This window comes from Phlebotomus papatasi, chromosome 1 (assembly GCF_024763615.1).
Source record: "Phlebotomus papatasi isolate M1 chromosome 1, Ppap_2.1, whole genome shotgun sequence".
NCBI classification, from domain to species: Eukaryota; Metazoa; Arthropoda; class Insecta; order Diptera; family Psychodidae; genus Phlebotomus; species Phlebotomus papatasi.
In genome coordinates, this window is record NC_077222.1 from 109,162,337 (window position 1) to 109,181,821 (window position 19,485).

Consider the following 19,485-nt stretch of genomic DNA (forward strand, 5'->3'; position numbering starts at 1 on the left):
GTAGTTATGATACTTTTAAGAATTCGGGATTTTGGCTTTCGGGATTTTGGCGTTCGGGATTTTGGCTTTCGGGATTTTGGCTTTCGGGATTTTGGCTTTCGGGATTTTGGCTTTCGGGATTTTGACCGGGACCCATTTAAAGAGCTTTTTATGAGAACTTTAAAGCAATAGAAGAAATAATTATTCTTCTTCACAGCAAATAAAGCAATAGGGTAAGGTGCGGTAATTCGGAATCATGTCTATTTTGGAATTTTTAGATCTCCCAAAAGTTTTAGATGGTCAAAGAGAAAAAGAAAACCACGAAGTAGTACAAGACTTTATATCCGAGAGTACTTCTTCATTGTTTTTTTCCTTTTGCCATAGAAAACTGTTAGGAATTGACAGAGTTTCAAATTACCCCACCTTACCCTATATAGGCTTATTTGCTGTGAATAATAATTATTATTACTTTTTAATAGCTAGTCCCATGCCTCAAATTTCCTGAAAAGAATCATAGGTCAGTTGTCCGAAGCTTGAATCCGCTTTTCTCTATATCCTCTACACTCAGTCCCGGGATTATGCACATTTTCTTTTGAATAAATCGGCCGTAGAACGAATTTCGTGCGGAGTAAAAGTAGTTCAAACAAAAAGATTCAATTGTTTAATAGAAAGGCATTAACAAACAGTACTTTTTGGCCAGAGTTCTTCAATAAATGGTTAGAATATTTAAAAAAAAAATTACCCTAATAAAAGAAATTAAAGTTTTATTCTGAAAAAGTAGCAAAATGTTTTCAAATGTCCCGCGTTGCACAATAGTATACATTCAGGCGTATTTCAAAAATGAGTTCATAAATTGACTACCAAGGGTAGGCAAACTTGCATAATTGTATGTGCATAATTCCGTCAGGTGCATAATCCCGAACGACTTAATGCCGGGACTGAGTGTACTCTGAAAAATTTCACAATAACTTCAAATCCTAATATCCCCGAAAGCTTTTTAATTTATTATGCAATTGGAACAAGATAAAACAACTTTTCGGCAATAGCATCCTAAATTGATATCCCAAAATATCTCCCAATTTCATCAAAAAAACCTTCCATAATTGAGGATGGTTTGTTGTTGATTGTTTTCCAATACAAACTGAATAAGTTTATTATTGATTGAGGGTGCAATTAATAATTTAAGTGAAGGGAAAATGTTCTTTCATGTGCAATTCACTGCTATCGACACGGATGCCTCTTTTTCTCTGCTTTTTTTCCCTGACCAATCACCACGAACGAGAATAAAAACAGATAAATGTTTAATGATTGTGCAATAAATATCAATCATGGCATCTATTGAGGCCAGCAACATAATGGAACATTAGAATCGAATTCAATGGGTATTTGTGGTCGATTTATTCATCTAGTCTGAAATTGGGAAGATTCATTCACAACATTTAACATTTATTGCTCTGAAGTTTTTGGCACTTTTTTTCTTGGTTGGTTTGGTGAATAAAGAGCGGGAAGGTTGGGTAAGTTGGGGAAAAAGGAGCTTTGAGAGCTTTTTTTTTGGTATATAGCAAAAGTTTTTAGAACCCAGCAAAAGGATCATGCGCCAATTTATCGCACCATCTGGAGGGATATTTTTAAAGTTCTGTCCACTAATACTAATTTGGGAGCTTTCTCAATCCATCCTTATTATTCCACACGCAAAGCTATGGTAGTTGACGTAAGAAGTTGGTGTAAATAGAAGTGAGATAGATATATTTGATGTAAGGACATTACACCTACACAACAAGACACCATAAAATTCATTTAGTACTTCTGTGACAATTTCCCGTGTGAAAATCCTCAAATAAACATCCTCTGGAGGACTTGAATTTTACTCTAGTTTCCTTTCATCCATGCACCTTCAGAATAACCACCCTCAGAAGCCATGAGCTTTCAGTCAGTGAAAAGTTAGTGGGAAGTTTAGCCACTCTAAACATTCGATCCCAAGTGAATTGTGAAAATTTTCACGCAATTTTTTGTGGTCTACAGCAAACTGGGGAATATTGGAGAAGAGAGACGATATCACATTTCCCTGTTGACAGTGTGTAAATAGTTAAAAAGTTCACTGAAAGTGAATTAGATGGGTGAATATTGAAGAGCTTAATGGAGCTTCATATTCAATTGACTTTAAATTAGTCAAAAGTTTTTATTAAATTTTTTTTCTATCGAAATAATAGTATCAAATGAATCCTAAGGATATTTAGAATTGCCCAAAAGGAAGATACATTGAAAGCTATAGAAAATTTGAAAAAAAAAGTTTGCCTCTAAAATACAGTAAAAAAAAAGCTCAATGCAGTCAATATAAGTTTGAAAGTCGCCCAAATTGCAGCGAAAAAAAGTGAATAATAAAAAAGTTGTGATGCTAATTAAGTAAAATTTTCTAGTGAATTATTATCAACAATAGAGACAATCCTCGAGTTTAGTCACATCAACGAAAAGCTTTAAAACCAGACAGTCTTTGGGGGCGACTAACAAAAAAAAAAAGAGAGAGTAAGTATGCATAAAATATTCAATTATTGATAGAAATATCAAGACAAAAAATAGAAATGGTGTTTCCCATATCGATTGTTAAGAACAAAAATATAGTATCGCAATTGCCACAGTTTTGCTGTGGAGCACAGAAAGACATTCTCTGTAATTATGCTACTTTCTGCACTTGCATCAACTTTAATGTGACTGCATGCAAATTTCCATATTGCTCTACTTTTCGACATCAACCGCATTCTCGAGGTTATATGCACCCAAATAAATTTGGTATATCCCTAAAGGATATTTCAGGATACCTGAAATATTGGCCTATTTTTAATTTAAAAAAAAAACTGCAGTTTTTGTTTATCTAAATCGCGCTAAATTCTGCTTGAAACTTCGATTGTAGAACATAGAACATTCGGGAAGGCTAGAACTTTCCCAGGAGGAAGAGAGATAATACAAGATACCACAGAGGGATAAGTGGAGGAAATAAGCCAACACCAGTCACCATTATCTGCAGAATGTCTGGGAGAAAAAGCTCCCGTTCCCCCAATCCATTTGACAGGGAGTGCAAATTGCAATCAGAGCTTTTTGCTTGCGCGCGCATTTTTCCACCCATCTCGCCCACTTTCGGTGAGAAGGCACATGCGAAATCGCTGTTCACCCACAAAACGTCCTCTTCTGCAGTGGAGCAATGGAGATTTTTCACTCGTGTGAAAATTTCTAGGAAAAATCTCCTAAAGGCCCCTTTTGTGTTCATTTGAAAAACTTCCCTCATAAAGAAAAAGTGTTTTCAAAGTCTTTTTTGTGGCATCTTTGTGAGCTCCAAGGAGCTTTCAGCGGTAGCTTTTGCACAAAATCCAGTCCCTGGAGGATTGGTGAAAATTATTCTTTGTGGAGTTGTCAGTGTGTAAACTAAGAAAATTCCAGAAGAAGGAAATCCAATTGGAAAAGGAATTGGTGCTTAGAATTGTTAAGGGGCCAAAATTAGCAAAGAAAAGTTCCGTATCATACAATTTTCTGCTTTTCCTTGCAACATTGTTCACTGTGGTATTCTAACCACAATTTTCCCAGAAAGAAAACTTTCACAAAGCAAAAATTCCTACACTCCAGGAATCTTCTGCATTGGGGAAAGCACTAGGAAAAGCTCATGAATAGAGGGGCGCCGGAAAAGTGCTGAAAAATAGGTGTTTAGGTCAGTTTTTTTGCGTGTTTCAGCTGAGTGAAAAGAAAAATCAATATCCCCCCAACAATTTAGTACAATGATTGGCTCTAGAGAAATTTTCATGGATCAATAGTGATACGCTGTGGAATTACTCTGACATTTTCTACCCATCTGACCAAATTTACCACACAAAGGCAAAGAACAAAGGAAGAACCGTGAAAAAATGGGAAAGAAGGTTCCAGTTGAGGATTTAATAATTCCACCACAGGACACCAAAATATGCGGAACAATATGTATATGTCAGATGACCCTTGTCCTAAGCTCAGTGGCTCTAGTATATCTCACAGTTGCCATCTATATGCCCTCGACAAGAGCTTTCAACAGTGGCATCAATGAAGTTCCTGTAATGTGCACCACCACCAGAGCCGTCAACAAGGATGCCTGTGAATGGGGCTCATGCGGAGAATGGTGTCTCAGCAAGACATCAGGAGCCTGCATCCAGATCTACGTTAACCTCCGCAACAATGGCAGTAGCTTAACCCTAGCCAACTGTACGAATTCCGCCAATAAAACATGCTACGGCATAGACCAGGAAAATTCCAAAAAAGCCCGTTGCATAGCTGATGAGTGCAAGAATCTAACCGGAACATTCAATTGCACAGCTGGAGCCTGCATCAATATCACCGATGCCTTTGAGTGCGTCTTCGCCAGTACTGATCCACCGCTAAAATGTTCCGGAAGACGCGGAAAGATTACATGCATAGAAATTTCCGGTCTATTCACCTGCAATCGCGGAACCTGCAGGAAAATACGCACACCCTACAACTGCGATCGACGCTGTGTGGACATCCCAACGCGCAACAAAAACATAGTCCTCCTATCCGGTGACAAGGTCTACCTATCCCAATGTCAGAGCGCCATAGACAAAGCCACGCAAACGGAAGTGTGGAACGAAGAAGAAGACAACGTCATGATGGCTTCCTGCTACAACATCCAGAACACATCAGTTGGTGTCGAAGCCGTTGACTGTATCAATGGATCAACTTTGGACAAAAATGTCCTGACAGACCTAACCAACTTCACCTACTTAAGCTACCTCCATGTAGCTGTAGCCAAGCCCCAAAAGCTCATAGCTCCACTGGAGCAAGAACTCACAATCTGGAATGAATCGAGGCTCATGATAAACCTAGAAGGATGTGTCAATACCCTTCAGGATGAGTGCAAGGATTTCCTCAAAGACTACGGCAAAGATGGGACTGATCACAATGCAAGGGCACGTTTTCCCTGCTTCTTCTCGGACAGCAATAAGGAAGTCGCAGTCGCACGTTTCAATCTCGAAGTCACCTATCGTCAGTTCCTTATAGCTTCAATCCTGCCATCAGTTCTCTTTGTCGTCAGCTGCCTCACCCTTATTCTCTGCCAGAGGAGCGTAGTCGTTGGTGATGACGCTAAGATGCGCTTTAAAGGATGCGTCAGTGCGGATACCATACTACCGCCTGGTAGCAAAAACAACTCACAGCACAATTTGGGTGATGGCGGTGGCGGAGGAACGGATTCTGTTATGGCTCTCTGAGATCCGTCACGTAAGCTCTTATTAAAACCCTGAGTCACCGCTTATCCCTATTGGGGTTGCAGGCCTATTACAACAAGGTTAACAGCCCACAGGAAGATGTTCGAGTTTGATCCCAAGGCGCTCCAAGACAAGATCCTGAATTTGATTCAGCCATCTAGTCCTAGATCTCCCCTGAGTTCGAGGTCTCCTTACAATGGCTTGAATAGTTTTTCAAAATACCGTAGGGTGGAGTCTACACTTATGGATGCTATATACACTTATGGACAACGCAAAAATCTTAAGTTATTACACTAAAAAGATTTCGAAAAATCAAAAAGAGTGTTAATTACATCATAAACTAATAATTTTATAACTTTTCTAAATCTGTTTTACGTAAAAACTTAAAATTTTTTCACGCTGTCCATAAGTGTATAGCATCCATAAGTGTAGACTCCACCGTACATGCGATGACTGCACCTCTGCGCCTCGTAAGCTTTTCTTTAATTTTAACGCTTAAGCATAATCTTTATTGATCAGATTGATGAAGATCATCCTTAAGTGCTAGAATTCAAGAAAAGCTAACTGAAACAAATTCAGGATCTTTTCTCGGATCGTCTCGAAAAAATTTCGATTACCTTCCTAAAATGCCAGAGTCTTACATTGGGAGGCGTGGAATTCTGGCCTAGGTACCTTAGGCTCTCGTCCCCATTGGGTGTAAATGTTTTAAAATAAATTAACATAATAGCGTAAATGAAAGTTCTTGGTACACTCAAAACGTCTAAGGCAAGATGAGGTAATTTGGAATCATATTTAACTTGGAACTTTGAGATTACCAGACAATTCTTGATGGTAAAAAGAAATAACAACGAAGAAGTCTACTTTTTCGTGATTTTCTTTTTCTTTTTGATCATCTGAAACAGTTAGAAAATCTCAAAATTCCAAAATAGACATGATTCCGAATTACCCCATCCGGTTAATTCGGGTTTTCAAGGTCAAAGATTAAAAAAAAAAGTATTTCTCAACAAAATGGTACCTATTATGTTTGGGCTCATTTGAAAGATCTTGGAATTCTTGACAAGGCTGAACCGATTCCCATTGGTTTTGAAACGGTAATGAACAGGTTCAAAACCGATAACTAATTTTTATTCGATATTCAATTATATTACTCCTAAGATATTTAAGTGATATATTTTAAGTGATTTATAAATAAGTTCAAATAGATTGTAAACCGGTTATGAACCGTTTATAAACCGATAAGTAATTTTTATTTACAAATCAATTTTATTACTCTTAGGACTATAATATTTTGTGGGATCTTTTGAGTGAATCATGAATCGGTTTAAATTGGTTGAGAACTGGTAAACGGTAAATGATGTGAAGGAACCTCCTATGTATAACATCTATGTCACGAATTGGACTACTTCGCGGAGTAGGGACGCTTTGCCACCCCTTTAAAAAGAAGATGTCACGGAAAATCTGGTTCTAATGACTGATTTTTTTAAATTTCTTAAATGAGATCTTCTGAAAATATAATTTAAACTTATAGTTTTGAAAATGCTGAAGAGTTTAAATTAAATAACTTAGTTACCCCTTAAGGGCTTCGACTGGCTTATACGGGCTTCAGACCGAAGGCTTAGCCATCTGGCTTAAGTTCTTTAATTCCTTATCAGGCACGATATTTTAGGAAATTGTTGTTTAGGATTTTATATTAATGGCAAATATTCCATTAGATTTTTAAAAATCAATAAAATTGCTTGTTATTTAGATTTTTGAGACCTTCGGGAACTGGGCTAAATCTCCAGTCTGAAGCCGGCATTACGGCTTAAGTCGAGAGACGGCTTAGTGGGAAACTGATGGGAATGTAGTCTAATCATTATTTTGATTATAATTACTCCAAGCTGTCTCTCGGTTTATGCCGTAGGTCTTTCCAGAACATTATACTACATTCCCATTAGTTTCTCACTATGTTGTGTCTCAGCTTAATTCGGAAGTCTTCTGTGTAGGGCATAAGTCTTTTAAATTTACATGTTCTTTAAACTTCGACGATTTTGATTTCTCACATATTTTATAAAAAGACTAAAAATAATTTTTCTTTTTTATAGTACTCTCCTTTATTATTTTTTAAATATCGCTGTAATTTTTCGTGACCGTATATTATTTGTTTGTTTTATTTTAATATTGCGAGGAGGGTGCTTAGAACATTTCAAGTCGATACCTTCAACAGTTTGAATATAAATATTTTTCTGATATTTTTTCTTAACATGGAAAATTACAAAATTCTAGTAAAAATGGATGGATAAAAAACTAACATATCCAAAGGTTTCATACAAAAAATTATATTCTTTGAGATAATATAACAAATTGTTCATTCATTCTTGAGCCATTCCTGGTTCTAGAAATAGATGGCTAAATTAATAAAAAGGCATTGCAAAGACGGTCTTCTTCGACATAAATAGTTCTAGATAGCCATGACTAATTTGGTTTAATCTGAGGGGACTTAATGTCCCAAATTCTGAAAGTTAATCAACCAAGATTTTGAATAATATTTATCCGATTATCTTCATTAGGAGATGAGATATACTACTCTAAAATTAAGCATAAATGTTTGTGAATTCCTACTGGAAACTTACGAAATGCTCATAAATCGTATAATTCACAAACAAGTTCGTAAAAGTTTGTACTTTTTACAAACATTGTTTGCAACATGATCACTTAACGACTATTTTTACTCTCTTACAAACATTCGTTCGTAAATGTTCGCAAACACACAGAAAAGTGTTCGTAAAATTTTGTAATTTGTTGGTAAAGTTTTGCTAGATAGACAAATTAGACGAACAAATGTTTGTAAAAGAACAAAATATGTTTGTTAAGTGCTCATGTTGCAAACAATGTTTCTAGAAAAAGTACAATGTTTTACGAATAATTTTACAAAATAATAATTTCTGTGTAGTGAATCATTTTAAAAATTTCAATTTCTAATACCAATTATTTCTTTCTTGATCTTTTCAGGCATTCCTCTATTGCAAGAAGACCGAGACAGTCCAACACATCATCTATCTGATGACGTTTTCGCTTTAGACAATTAAATTGCCTCACTTTTTAAAATCACACGGAGCAACAAAACAAAAATTTCACTCACAATCACAAATTTTTAAAGAAAATTCTTAGCAAGAAAAAGAAAATACGGAAAGCTGTACATAAATAATGCAAGTGTCTCACTAAAACCCATTTTCTTCTACTAAAATACTACACAAAAGAAGTAAATTTTGAGCGGTCGCACTCTTTGCTAAATTTTTATTCTAATTTCCAATGAAAAATAGTTGAAATTACCTTTCAAATACCGTAAGGAACATTTTTTAGACAACTAGTTTAAACAAATATATTTCTCAATAGAAACAATATTGTGATAATTGCTCGTGAAATTATATATGCAAAATAGTATTTCTATATAAGGAAGATATTTCAATTTAATTTCACTTTTACTTATTCTAAGAGGAATTTTATCGAGAAAATAATTCGTCAATCTTTTGAATTACTGCAATTGGTAGAACAGCAAGAGGGACCCCAGGCAGAGACACTGAAAATTTTGAAAAAAAAATTCACACCAATAACAAATCCAAAATAGATACACCGTAAAAGAAAAATTAAAGTGCTAAAAAGGATTCCAGAGGTACATATAGAAAAGAAAACGATCAGAGATTTATTTTATTTGGGCCAAGTCAGGAGGAATGCGTGAAGAAAGTAAAAGAAAAATTTTTAAAAATTACCAAAAGATACACATATTGAACAAAATTATTCTATAACAAAATTCTTAAGGAAAAAAAATCGTTAGGTTAAATAAATTTAGAGAGAGAAAAAAAATTCGACCGTAGATGCTATATTAAGGACATTCTGAAGAAATATTCACTCGATTTCTTTGTCTTATGTACATAAATAGAATGAGAAATATTGATAAATATTGTAAAGTATTGAGAATTGTCGTGGGAAAATTGCCAGGAAAATTGACCAGATAATCGATATTGCGAGCGACACAAATAGTTAATACACAATAGGGGACAAAACACTTAACAAAAAAAAATAAATCAAAGTAAGAGGCACAGAGGACACCAAAAGGACTATATATGAGAGCTCATTTGTGAAGATTTCCCAAAAAACAAAAAATGAGTACCCATCAGTCAACGCACTCTTCACTACCATCAATTGGTCCTTCGGGTTCACCTACATCACCTACGGCCTCCGAGAGGGGCTTCTCGGGCACGGCCAGCCTGCAAAATAGCAAATTGAGCATTAACTCCAAGCCTCAGTCACCTCAACCGGGCGACGGAGTTGAGGAACCGACTTTCCTGGAAAAAGCGAAATTTTATACATCACTATGTTTAGGTGAGTTTTCAGCGTTATTTCGCACATTTTCAGCCAATTCCCACCACCACCCACTACCATTGTAATACCCTGCACTCTATCACTCTAATTAATTCATGGCAAATTTCTCTCCATTTAATATTGCTTTAGGGAATTTTCAAGAGGATGTCCTCATTTCCTTTTACAGTCTCTTAATTAATTGATGTTCCCCATGGAGTGATTGAAAACAATTTTCCAAGCATTATTCTCCCAGAAGGGATTAAATTCAATAGAATTATCGTTTAGGCGGGCACGAAAATTCCGGTCTGTTAAATTTACATAAGCATTCATTATGAATTTTCGTTTTATAGCACGGAAAATTCACTTTTATCTTATGATTAATCAATTATTCAAAGTAATTAGCGCAAAGTAGGGCTATTTTGTACAATTTGACTTTCTTTTCTTTGAGAGAAAATCGTCTCAGTATTTTAGTTAATTAAATTAATTGAAATAATTGGGGTGCCTTGGACAAGGCGGCTCCCTTAAGACCCACCTCAAACATCTTCCTGACGTGGCGGTGGATCGACAGGCGTAGGCTGCTAACCTGAATGTCCTAGGCCCGCGTCCCCGATAAGGATGAATGGTTGAAAATGATGATAATGTTGATGAATTAATTCAGAAAAGAATGTCGTTTGCGTTTAGTGTTTGTTTAGGGTGGAGTAATCACTTATCGCCACTTTTAGGAAAAACTGAAACTAATTCAATTATAATTTTTAAACCCTTATTATAAAGTAACTGAAATTTGACACAAACTTACTTAGATATGTTGTCTTTAGATATATCAAACTAATAGTCCCTCAATTTAACGGTGGATTACCTAAAATATATATTTTTGTTAAAAAATCAAAAATAACCACTTTTCGCCACCTACTTGAAAAGGCTTAAACTCAATTATTTTGGACAATATTATGGAAAAATATATTCAGCGTTGCTTTTCTCCCTGATATCTCTTTTATTACTCGTATAACATGGTTTTTCTTCGATTTAACTATAGGTGGCGAAAAGTGGGTCACTGGCGAGAAGTGGTGACACCACCCTACATTAATTTTCCTAAAGTTAGATAAATAAAGGTTAATAGCAAATATTTATATAATTTTTTAGATTATTAAGCGTAGCTCTTTCAATCCTTACGAATAATATAAAGACACAACCGTAATAAATTCGTTCTCCTGCTTTTGGACTTTAATATTTTTATTAGTAATAAAATGAATTTATGCAGTAATAATTCATTGGTTTGAATATAATTAAAATGATAAAAATAATACTTAAAAGTTTAAAAATAGTAAGGGGAAGATGGTTAACTTTCGAATATCGTATCGTCAGGCTTAGAGTATTGCAATTGTTTTTTTTTTCTAAAGCAACAAATCTAATCTAACAATTCTTTTTTGTTAATCCTATATTCTATTTTGGTCTATAATAATAAAGCTGACGACTTTTGTAAGCTCACCATTTTCCTCTAAGTAGGGGAAAGTGCCCATGCTTTACACGGTCCCAAGCTTTACAATGACTAAATTTTTCGTATGTTTTTCAATAAATGTGACACACCTTTTCTATATTTTAAAACTAAGGGAAAGTGTCTTGTTTTTAAAATATATTGCGGAGTCGTATTTATTCAGAAACATAGGAAAACTTTAGTCATTGTAAAGCTTGGGACCGTGCAAAGCATGGGCACTTTTCCCTATTCCAGGGAAAGCGAAAATTAAGTATCGCATCGTGGTATTTAATTTATCCCAATCAGCAAAAAAATAGTCTCCAATACATAAACCGTATAAACGAATTAATTAAATTGAAAAAAAAATACCATCTTGATACCCAAGTAGCAAAAACTAGTTATCACAACATAGGCGAATTTTAGTAAGTCTGACGTATAGACATAGTCATCTGAGGTCCTTAAAAGTCATATATACTAGTTCATAAAGTAATTTTTCGTTTTTATCAGTGACAGATAGGAAATTACATGAGAAATACAAAAGATGATTAATTTAAAACTAAACATACCAGAACCGGTCAAATTGACCAGCTTAAAAGCTTTATAAAATAAACATATATTTAAACGGTACAAAGTCACTATCAAACTTAATGAATTTCTAAAAATATGCATGTAATTTATTTTTCAGTGTTTAAATTTTAATTTTTTTCCTCTTTTAAAAACAAAACTAACGAGTGTCTTACCTACCGTGGTCCATCCTTTAACCGAATGCGTTAGGAAAATCGACTAAAAATGGTCGGTAGGTTTAGTGTTAAAGTATCATCCGACGACAGCTAAACATTTTAGACATTTTGTTGTCAATACCTAAACACCGTAATAGTAAAACGAGATATTTTTGGCCCGAAACTCTTGAAGAACCCAAATTTCGACTTCTTCGAAATTGACTAATTATAGTGCAGCCATACCAAGTTCCATTAATCGTACCTAATGATAATCAGAAGAGTCCAGACTCCAAATTCACGAGCGTAACCAGATAAGTTTTTGACTGATTACTAGTTAATCTTGGCATAGTTCACAGTGTCACAGTGCCATTAACCTTTAATGGTTCAACCAACTATAGACTATATTCCTGAATAAATCAGAAGTAATTCGGGCCTTCGGGGTTCCGTTTCAACGCTGAACTATTGGACCACTCAATAATGATTTTTTAATCTTGTCAAAAGATATTAAGTAGGTTCTGTGATAGCGCCATTATAATAATATCATAGTCCTAATTATGTCTTTATAATAATTTAAAACGAATTCAGATGAAATTTCGATAATTTTTATATAAAAAATTTAGGTAATTTTTTGAAATTCATTTGCAATTTTTTGATCATTTGCTTGACACCTTTTTGTAAAAAAAAAAACAAGGAATAAACAATAGAAGAAGAAATATTTCTATGTGTAGTCTGAGTTCATTCACCTTTTCGACATTTCTTTTTTGATAATCGTAAAGCACGTTATAGTAAATAGTCATCCTGACGTCAGCACTTCGACACTAAACACATCAATTTCGATTATTATCAAACTAGGATAATTTGAATAGTTCATCTAACGTAACACTAAAGACATTCAAATTTTATATATACGTATAACTTGTAATTTCGTGCCCTTTCTAGTCATGCAATGCCACTTGGGATGGGTTTAATTGACTTTTCATCATTTTCCTCATTTACTGATAAAAATAGAACAATTTGTTAACTTAAACTGAATTATTTATTAGTCATTTAGAATTTTCAATCGTTTTGTTCTTTTACAGGAACTACAGCAATTTTATCAGTGTTTGCCTTCCTCTTTTTGATACCATTCGTCGTGGATCCGGCAATTTCAACAATTGTTGCTGATTATGATCCCATTCCCGTAACCTGTATCGTGGTAGATCATTCGTATGCAGAGGGACTGAGAAATTGCACGTGGAGCTCATGTCGAGAGGGTTGTACAACAGCCCCACTAAAGTAACCCCAAAAATCCTACTCTAAAACCTTCCATGGTCTTTACAAAACAGCCATATTTGCAGATGTCATCAATTGCTGGTGAATTATACAAAAATTCCATGGCATGAGTGGCAGAAGGAGCCGAGGGATATCACGGAAGTGACATGGGATGTGGGTGACACGAGATTCCTTGTAAATTCCGAGGGATGCGGATATCCACCGCGCGTCAACTGCTCAGAATTTGCCAAACAATTTGGGTAAAATTCATGAAATTCACAATTTTAAGACATTCTCTAACTTCCTTCAATGGCTCCTTTCAGTTTCTCTCACATGGGTGAACCATTTCCGTGTTTCTACAGTCGAGCATATCCGGAAATTGTCATTTCACGCTATTCATGGGAGGACAACCTCAAACATCTAATTCTCTCCCTGATTATCCCCAATGTCCTATTTGCTATTTCCATTGGCGTTCTCAGCTATTGGTATTGTCCGTGCTGTGATAAGGCATGTCACAAGACAACTAGAATCTATGCGGAAAAATTCCCGACCAAAGAAGAGTAAGTACCTTTTACAAAAAGACTAATTGTGATAGAATATCATTTCATTTGTCCGTTTATTATAAATTGTATAATTTCATTTCTAAACCTCTGCAACACACGCCCTGCACTTTTTATAAAATAATTTTTAATAAATTTAAATGATTTTATTTGAAGGTTTTAGTACACAAAAAGATAGTATTTGACCTTCTGAGTAAGTCCCGTTTTTATTTAGATAAAGCCCTCTCAGGGCTTGTTGCTAATAGTAATACATTTTATAAAAGGTTAATAATTTTTTCTAGGAATGAGAACTCATGATATTTAGCCACGCCTATATTTTTTCCTTATGATAGCATTTTATGTTGTAGTAAAATTTATTGGCAAAGGGATGTCCTTAAAAATGTAATACCATTGACCTGGAAAAGAAGTGAAGTAATGTTTCAAGGATATTAGCAAATATGAACGAAATGTCCTTTAGGACAAGTTCCAAAACCAAAGCAAACATGAAGTCCTCATAAGTCGACCCAAGGAACAAAAATTAATCTTACTCTCCAGAGATGCGTTTTTAAAGGTATCTTAAAATTGAACTGATCGAGTACATTTTTAATAATAATAGTACACTGTATTCACAAAAAAAGGATCATCCTTTTTACAATTTTCTATCACAATTGTAAAAGGGATGATCCTATTTTTCTGAATAAAGCATATTATTATTATTATTAAAAATGCACTCGTTCGGTTCAATTTTAAGATACCTTAAAAAACGCATTTCTGGAGAGTAAGATCAATTTTTGGTTCCTTGGGTCGACTTATGAGGGTCTCAATGACATTCTAACCTGTCAATTCTCGTCACTTAGTTAGTGTCTATATCCGAGAAGTGCAATTTTTGAAAAAATCGTTGAGTATGAATAACGGGTATACGAAGTTTTGTTAACAAATTCGATTTCAATTGAGAGATCTTCTCGTAAGATCAATAATGACTTCTGGCTGTTATCATTCGAATAAGGAAATATTACTATAGCATACAAATTGAATCATAATAACAATTTTCGTACGTTATTCATATTATTTGAGACAAGGGTATCTCATTTCGGGGAAATTGAGCCAATTTAACCAAGGAATCCACGGGGATCCTACTGAGAACTCACGGAGATCCGGAGATCCTACCAGGAACCCACGGGAAACCCGGGCAACCCATACATTTATTTCAGGAGACCCGCGGAACTCATACATTTTTTCCGGGAACTCTTGGGGAAACCACTGAGCTCGGAGAACTTATCGGAAGTGCGGGTAATCTTGACACCCGAACTTACGTTACGTTAGCTTACGAACCCCCTGTTTGTAAGCTTTTCTTTATTTTTAGAATTTAAGGATTGTCTCATCGATCAGACATGGTAGATCTGATCGGTAGAGACCGTCCTTAAGTTCTAGAAATAAAGAAAAGCCTATGAACGGGGGGTATCAAAGTTACCCGCATTTACGGTATATATTTCAAGGAACTCTCCGGAATCCGAGAAACTCATATTTTTCAGAGATCTCGGAGAACTCGTATATATTTTTTTTAGAGAACCCTAGGAACTCATACACTTTTCAGGGAACTCACGAGGAATTCATTATTTTAGGACAGAATATCCTTTCGGTGAGCGTCGGTGTATTGAGTGCAATCCAAATGTAAAACATACAATTTACCAGAGCTTTCGACACATATCGTGTCTTTTTCAGTGGTTCTTGATTAGTCTTTTCTTTGGATATTTAGTCACCGGAAGTACATTCTGTCCTAAAATAAAGAGTATCATCCACCGTCGGCTCACCTTTCTCCACGGGGAACTCAGGGAACTCAGAAAATCTATATATGTAGGGGAATGTGGGCATGGTTCGCACTGAGTGAACCTTCAAACGATGCGAATTTTCTCTTTATTTGCAAAGAGCTATAGTTTACAATTTCTCATCTCGTTTTGTGAGGTTAATAATAATCAACTATCGTATTGGTAAGATATGACGACCTAGCTCTTTGCAAACAAAGAGAAAATTCACATCGTTTGAAGGTTCTTTATTCAAATTGTTTATAAATAATCCATTGACTTGAGAGAGCTCTAAGCTCTAGTCACTCTCATACCCTAAAATTACCTTAATTTTACTTAATATAATTACTTCAGAAATAATAAAAAAGAAACCTAAAAAGATAATAGTCAAAAAGACCTAGCTCTTTGCAAACAAAGAGAAAATTCACATCGTTTGAAGGTTTTTTATTCAAATTGTTTATAAATAATCCATTGACTTGAGAAAGCCCTAAGGTCTAGTCACTCTCTTACCTCAAATTTACCTTAATTTTACTTAAAATAATTACGTCAGAAATAATCAAAAAGATACCATAGGTCTTTCGAAAGTTTTACACAGATGATTTATGTAATTTTCTCGAGGTAAGATTTGGGTTAGTTAATGAAATGAAACTTACCAATTGGTAATTTTAACTGATAATATTTGATGGATGTGTGAAGATTAGTTCTAAACTGAAAATATGACGAACTGATGCCGAAATAATTACAATGATCATACGATGAAAGTAACATTCTGACGTCATTTTGCTACTTGGGTACTTTTTTTTGATTATTTTTTAAAATAACCCTTCTATGGGCGTGGCGTATTTTCAAGTGATATTATATAGAGTGGATCTTCGAACTTGTACTGCTATTAATTATCCACAGCTGTTGCAATGGGTGTGATCTAAATTTATTTAAGGACTTACTCAGAAGTTTATTAACACTGCCATGAGAAAAAATGTTTCTTTTTTAAATGAATAAATTTACGCCATAGTTTCGTATCAAATATTTAAATTTTAAAAGCTATATTTTGAGTTCAAATTGACTTTTTCCTTTTAGCAACTACCTTTTATTTCTTTTTTGAATGTTTCTTGAATGGAATTTTTTCAAATTGAATGATGAATCAGCTTATTGATTTACTGTAAAAAAAATTACCCATCTTGTGTTGTTGCTCACGATAATTTTCTTATTCACAAAATTTTATTATACCACTAACCACCAATTAATTTCACGCAATTTTTATCATGAAGCATATCAATTAAACTTATAACCTGTAATAATCACAATATCACTGTAAATTTTGTGACTTGTTCCTTCTTTTCTCTATTTGTATCTTCATAGCAAACTGTTATGTCGCAGTGATGATGAGGATGATGAATTGGATTACTAATAAATTGACTCAAAAAAAAAAATAAGCGCAAAACTCTAAAGCTTTTCATCGATTTTCTCACTCCACCAATTGAGTTTCATTGAATTTTTTCGAATTTAATTCACCTAAACATAAAAGAATAGTAAATAGTGACAAAATGATGGATTTCTATAGATGCAAGATTATACCGCCAAAAAAAATTTTATTAACACCATTCTTCAGTGAACTTTATTCAATATTCATCCACTAATTTTTCGAGTCATTTCATTCTCTCAAATTTATTGTTTTACAAATTCACGTAATTTAATGCAACTGTTGTTGAATGTTTTAATAACAAAAAAAGAGATGTTATTGAAATTAAATTATTTAGTACAAAATATAAAGCAAGATATGCACAAATTTTTATCATCTTAATTTGAATGATAATAATTTTTATCATGCGCCAAATCAATCATGTAAGAGATTCAGTAAGAAATTTGCTAAGTTCACAACTCTGATCCTAGAACGGTTCATTTGCAATGAAGTGTATGTTTTTTTCTTTTTATTTTTTTCTTTCTTGTAGTTACTAATTTTTCGATAAAGTGGAGACTTTCGCTCGTGGATTTCATTAAAAGAAAATAATCAATATTTTCCAAAAACAAAAAGTTGTGAAAATCTTATCAATGTCTCATACACCAGTCTATTTTCTTTTTGTCAGTTTTTCTCTGTTGTACATAATAACACTTATCTCCAGCAATAACATTTGTAGAATACATTTTTTCGCAAAATCAAAAAAAAAATGGGAAGCAATGAATAACTTTTGTAGAAATATTGCTGAAAATATCATAAAATCACAACACAAATTCTTATAAAAAAGTCTTTTCTTTGCAAAATTGTCTTTGTGTTTTTGTCTTTTGTGTTGTTTGTGTTTTTTCTCTAAAAAAATGATTGATAAATTTTCGGTTTTTCTTTTTTTTACCAACATCTTACAACAACAACACACAGGTTTACAGTGGCTTTTTGAGAACATCTTCCCAAAAATGATTTAACTAAGAAAAAAATTCCAAAAATAAAATAGAATGATTAAAGGAAAATCTCGCATTTATACTTCGAGCATAGGACATTAATGAGAAAAAGCTATTTTCCAAAGAAATGCAAGAAGAAACAATCAATTTTTGAGCACTATTAAAATTTCTCCTTGAAAATACCTTTTAAAAAAATATAATGGCATAATGGCTTAGAACATTGATGATCAGTATTTTATTCAATTTGGTCAGTAAATTAAAAATTTTTAGCAGTTAATCTTCGTTGAAAGAAATTTCAAATGAAATTAAAGTTGATCTTATATTTTCTAGACTTTTTTCAAAGAAATAGCTTAGAAATAAAATATCTTGGAAAATGATCGGTAGATTTTCAAGTCTAAATATGTTTTGGAAAGGTCTTAAGTAAGTCCATGTCACACTTAGTAATGAGGATTTTTTTAAATTGTTTTCAAAAATAGTGAAAAAATTCAAAATAATAAGATTAATACTTGCAAAAATTTCGAATATTAAATTTAGATATTTGACGAAGATTTGTAGTGCCAGGATGAAAACCTAATAGTTTTTAAAGGATAATTCCTTGGTACTTAAGGTTTTTGACAACAAATTCCAAACATATTAACTTTAAAGCCCGTAATATTCCATCAATCTTTGATAGTTTCATTCTTAGAAATTCATCTTGGTTTGCAGCTACAGCAGTTTAAGAACTTCAACTTTTTATCCGAATGTATCATTCTCTTTAAAATATTATTAATTTTCACGTGGTCTAAAACTGTGATTAAAAAGCAATTTAGAACAAAATTTCTCATTTTGTAAAAGTCTAGGAAAATTTTTAGTACTTATTTTAATACTTAGGTAGATACTTAGTTAAATTCATTCACTTCCCTTATAGTCTTATTCCAATAAAAATGATAAGAGGAAATCTTTCTCCTTAACATTTTTTAGTACATGAAAGATCTCATGTACTTCTTTCGTAATCGAATTTATTTTTGTATTGAATCCTGTCACGACTGTTTTTCTTAGCCAGAGAGGAACCACAGAAATTAGTTAATACCTTGATAGGGAACTCCACAATCGCTAGGAAAGATTAATCTCTGGATTAATTACTCAGACTGTCTAAAAGTCAAGGGAAACTTTTAGTACTTAGTTGGATTAGTCCTTAGTTAAATTCATCAACTTCTCTTATAGTTGTTTCAATAAAAAGTAAAAGGGAGAAATGCTACACCTGAACATTTTTTTTAGTACATGACTGCCCTCATGTGCTTCTGCATTATCGACCTCTCTTTGTCTTGGATTCTATCACGACTGTTTTTCTTAGTCAGAGTGGAACCACCGACATATAGTCAATATCTTGATAGGGAAATCCAGAAGTCACCGGGGAAGATCAGTGACTCCAGACTTTCTAAAAGTCAAGGGAAACTTTTAGTACTAATTTTAGTTCTTAGTTAGATTAGTATTTGGTTAAATTCATCCATTTCCCTATGGTGTTATTGCAACAAAAAAAGAGGAAATGTTTCCCCTGAACATTTTAATTGCTCGAACTCCAAGAGAGAGCAGTTTTCACAATCTTTTAGTACATGGTTCTCATGTACTTCTGCGTTTTTGACTTTTTTTCTGTTGGTTCCTTTCACGACTGTTAACTTAGTCGGAGATGGACCACGGACATACAGTCAATAACTTAATAGGAAATTCTGGAATTTGTTGTGAAAGATCACTCAGACTTTTTAAAATCAAGGGAAG

General features: G+C 33.9%; 3 protein-coding genes across 6 annotated transcripts in view; 2 read left to right on the plus strand and 1 right to left on the minus strand.

Moving 5' to 3' along the window:
* The window catches only part of LOC129799208 (vacuolar protein sorting-associated protein 33A), a 132,732-nt gene that overhangs the window by 97,481 nt on the left and 15,766 nt on the right, over positions 1–19,485 (minus strand). The window lies entirely within an intron of this gene.
* LOC129799217 (protein tipE-like) lies at positions 1,716–18,203 on the plus strand. 4 transcript variants are annotated; one of them, XM_055842908.1, is made up of 6 exons: positions 1,716–2,502; positions 8,208–9,578; positions 12,827–13,022; positions 13,085–13,258; positions 13,322–13,558; positions 16,699–18,203. In XM_055842908.1, exons 2-6 carry the CDS (start codon positions 9,359–9,361, stop codon positions 16,745–16,747), a joined length of 876 nt encoding a protein of 291 aa, XP_055698883.1. In that variant the 5' UTR covers positions 1,716–2,502; positions 8,208–9,358; the 3' UTR covers positions 16,748–18,203. The 4 variants fall into 4 exon arrangements, with proteins under 4 accessions (XP_055698883.1, XP_055698882.1, XP_055698884.1 ...); XM_055842909.1 differs by lacking the exon at positions 1,716–2,502 and adding an exon at positions 4,310–5,229; XM_055842910.1 differs by lacking the exon at positions 1,716–2,502 and adding an exon at positions 4,937–5,229 and having other exon boundaries at positions 17,289–18,203.
* LOC129799205 (integrator complex subunit 4) overlaps positions 3,871–19,485 on the plus strand; it is a 252,861-nt gene continuing 237,246 nt past the window's right edge. The window contains exon 1 of the mRNA XM_055842894.1: positions 3,871–3,881. The gene's annotated coding sequence lies outside the window, so the exon portion shown is untranslated. The remainder of the gene's footprint in view (positions 3,882–19,485) is intronic.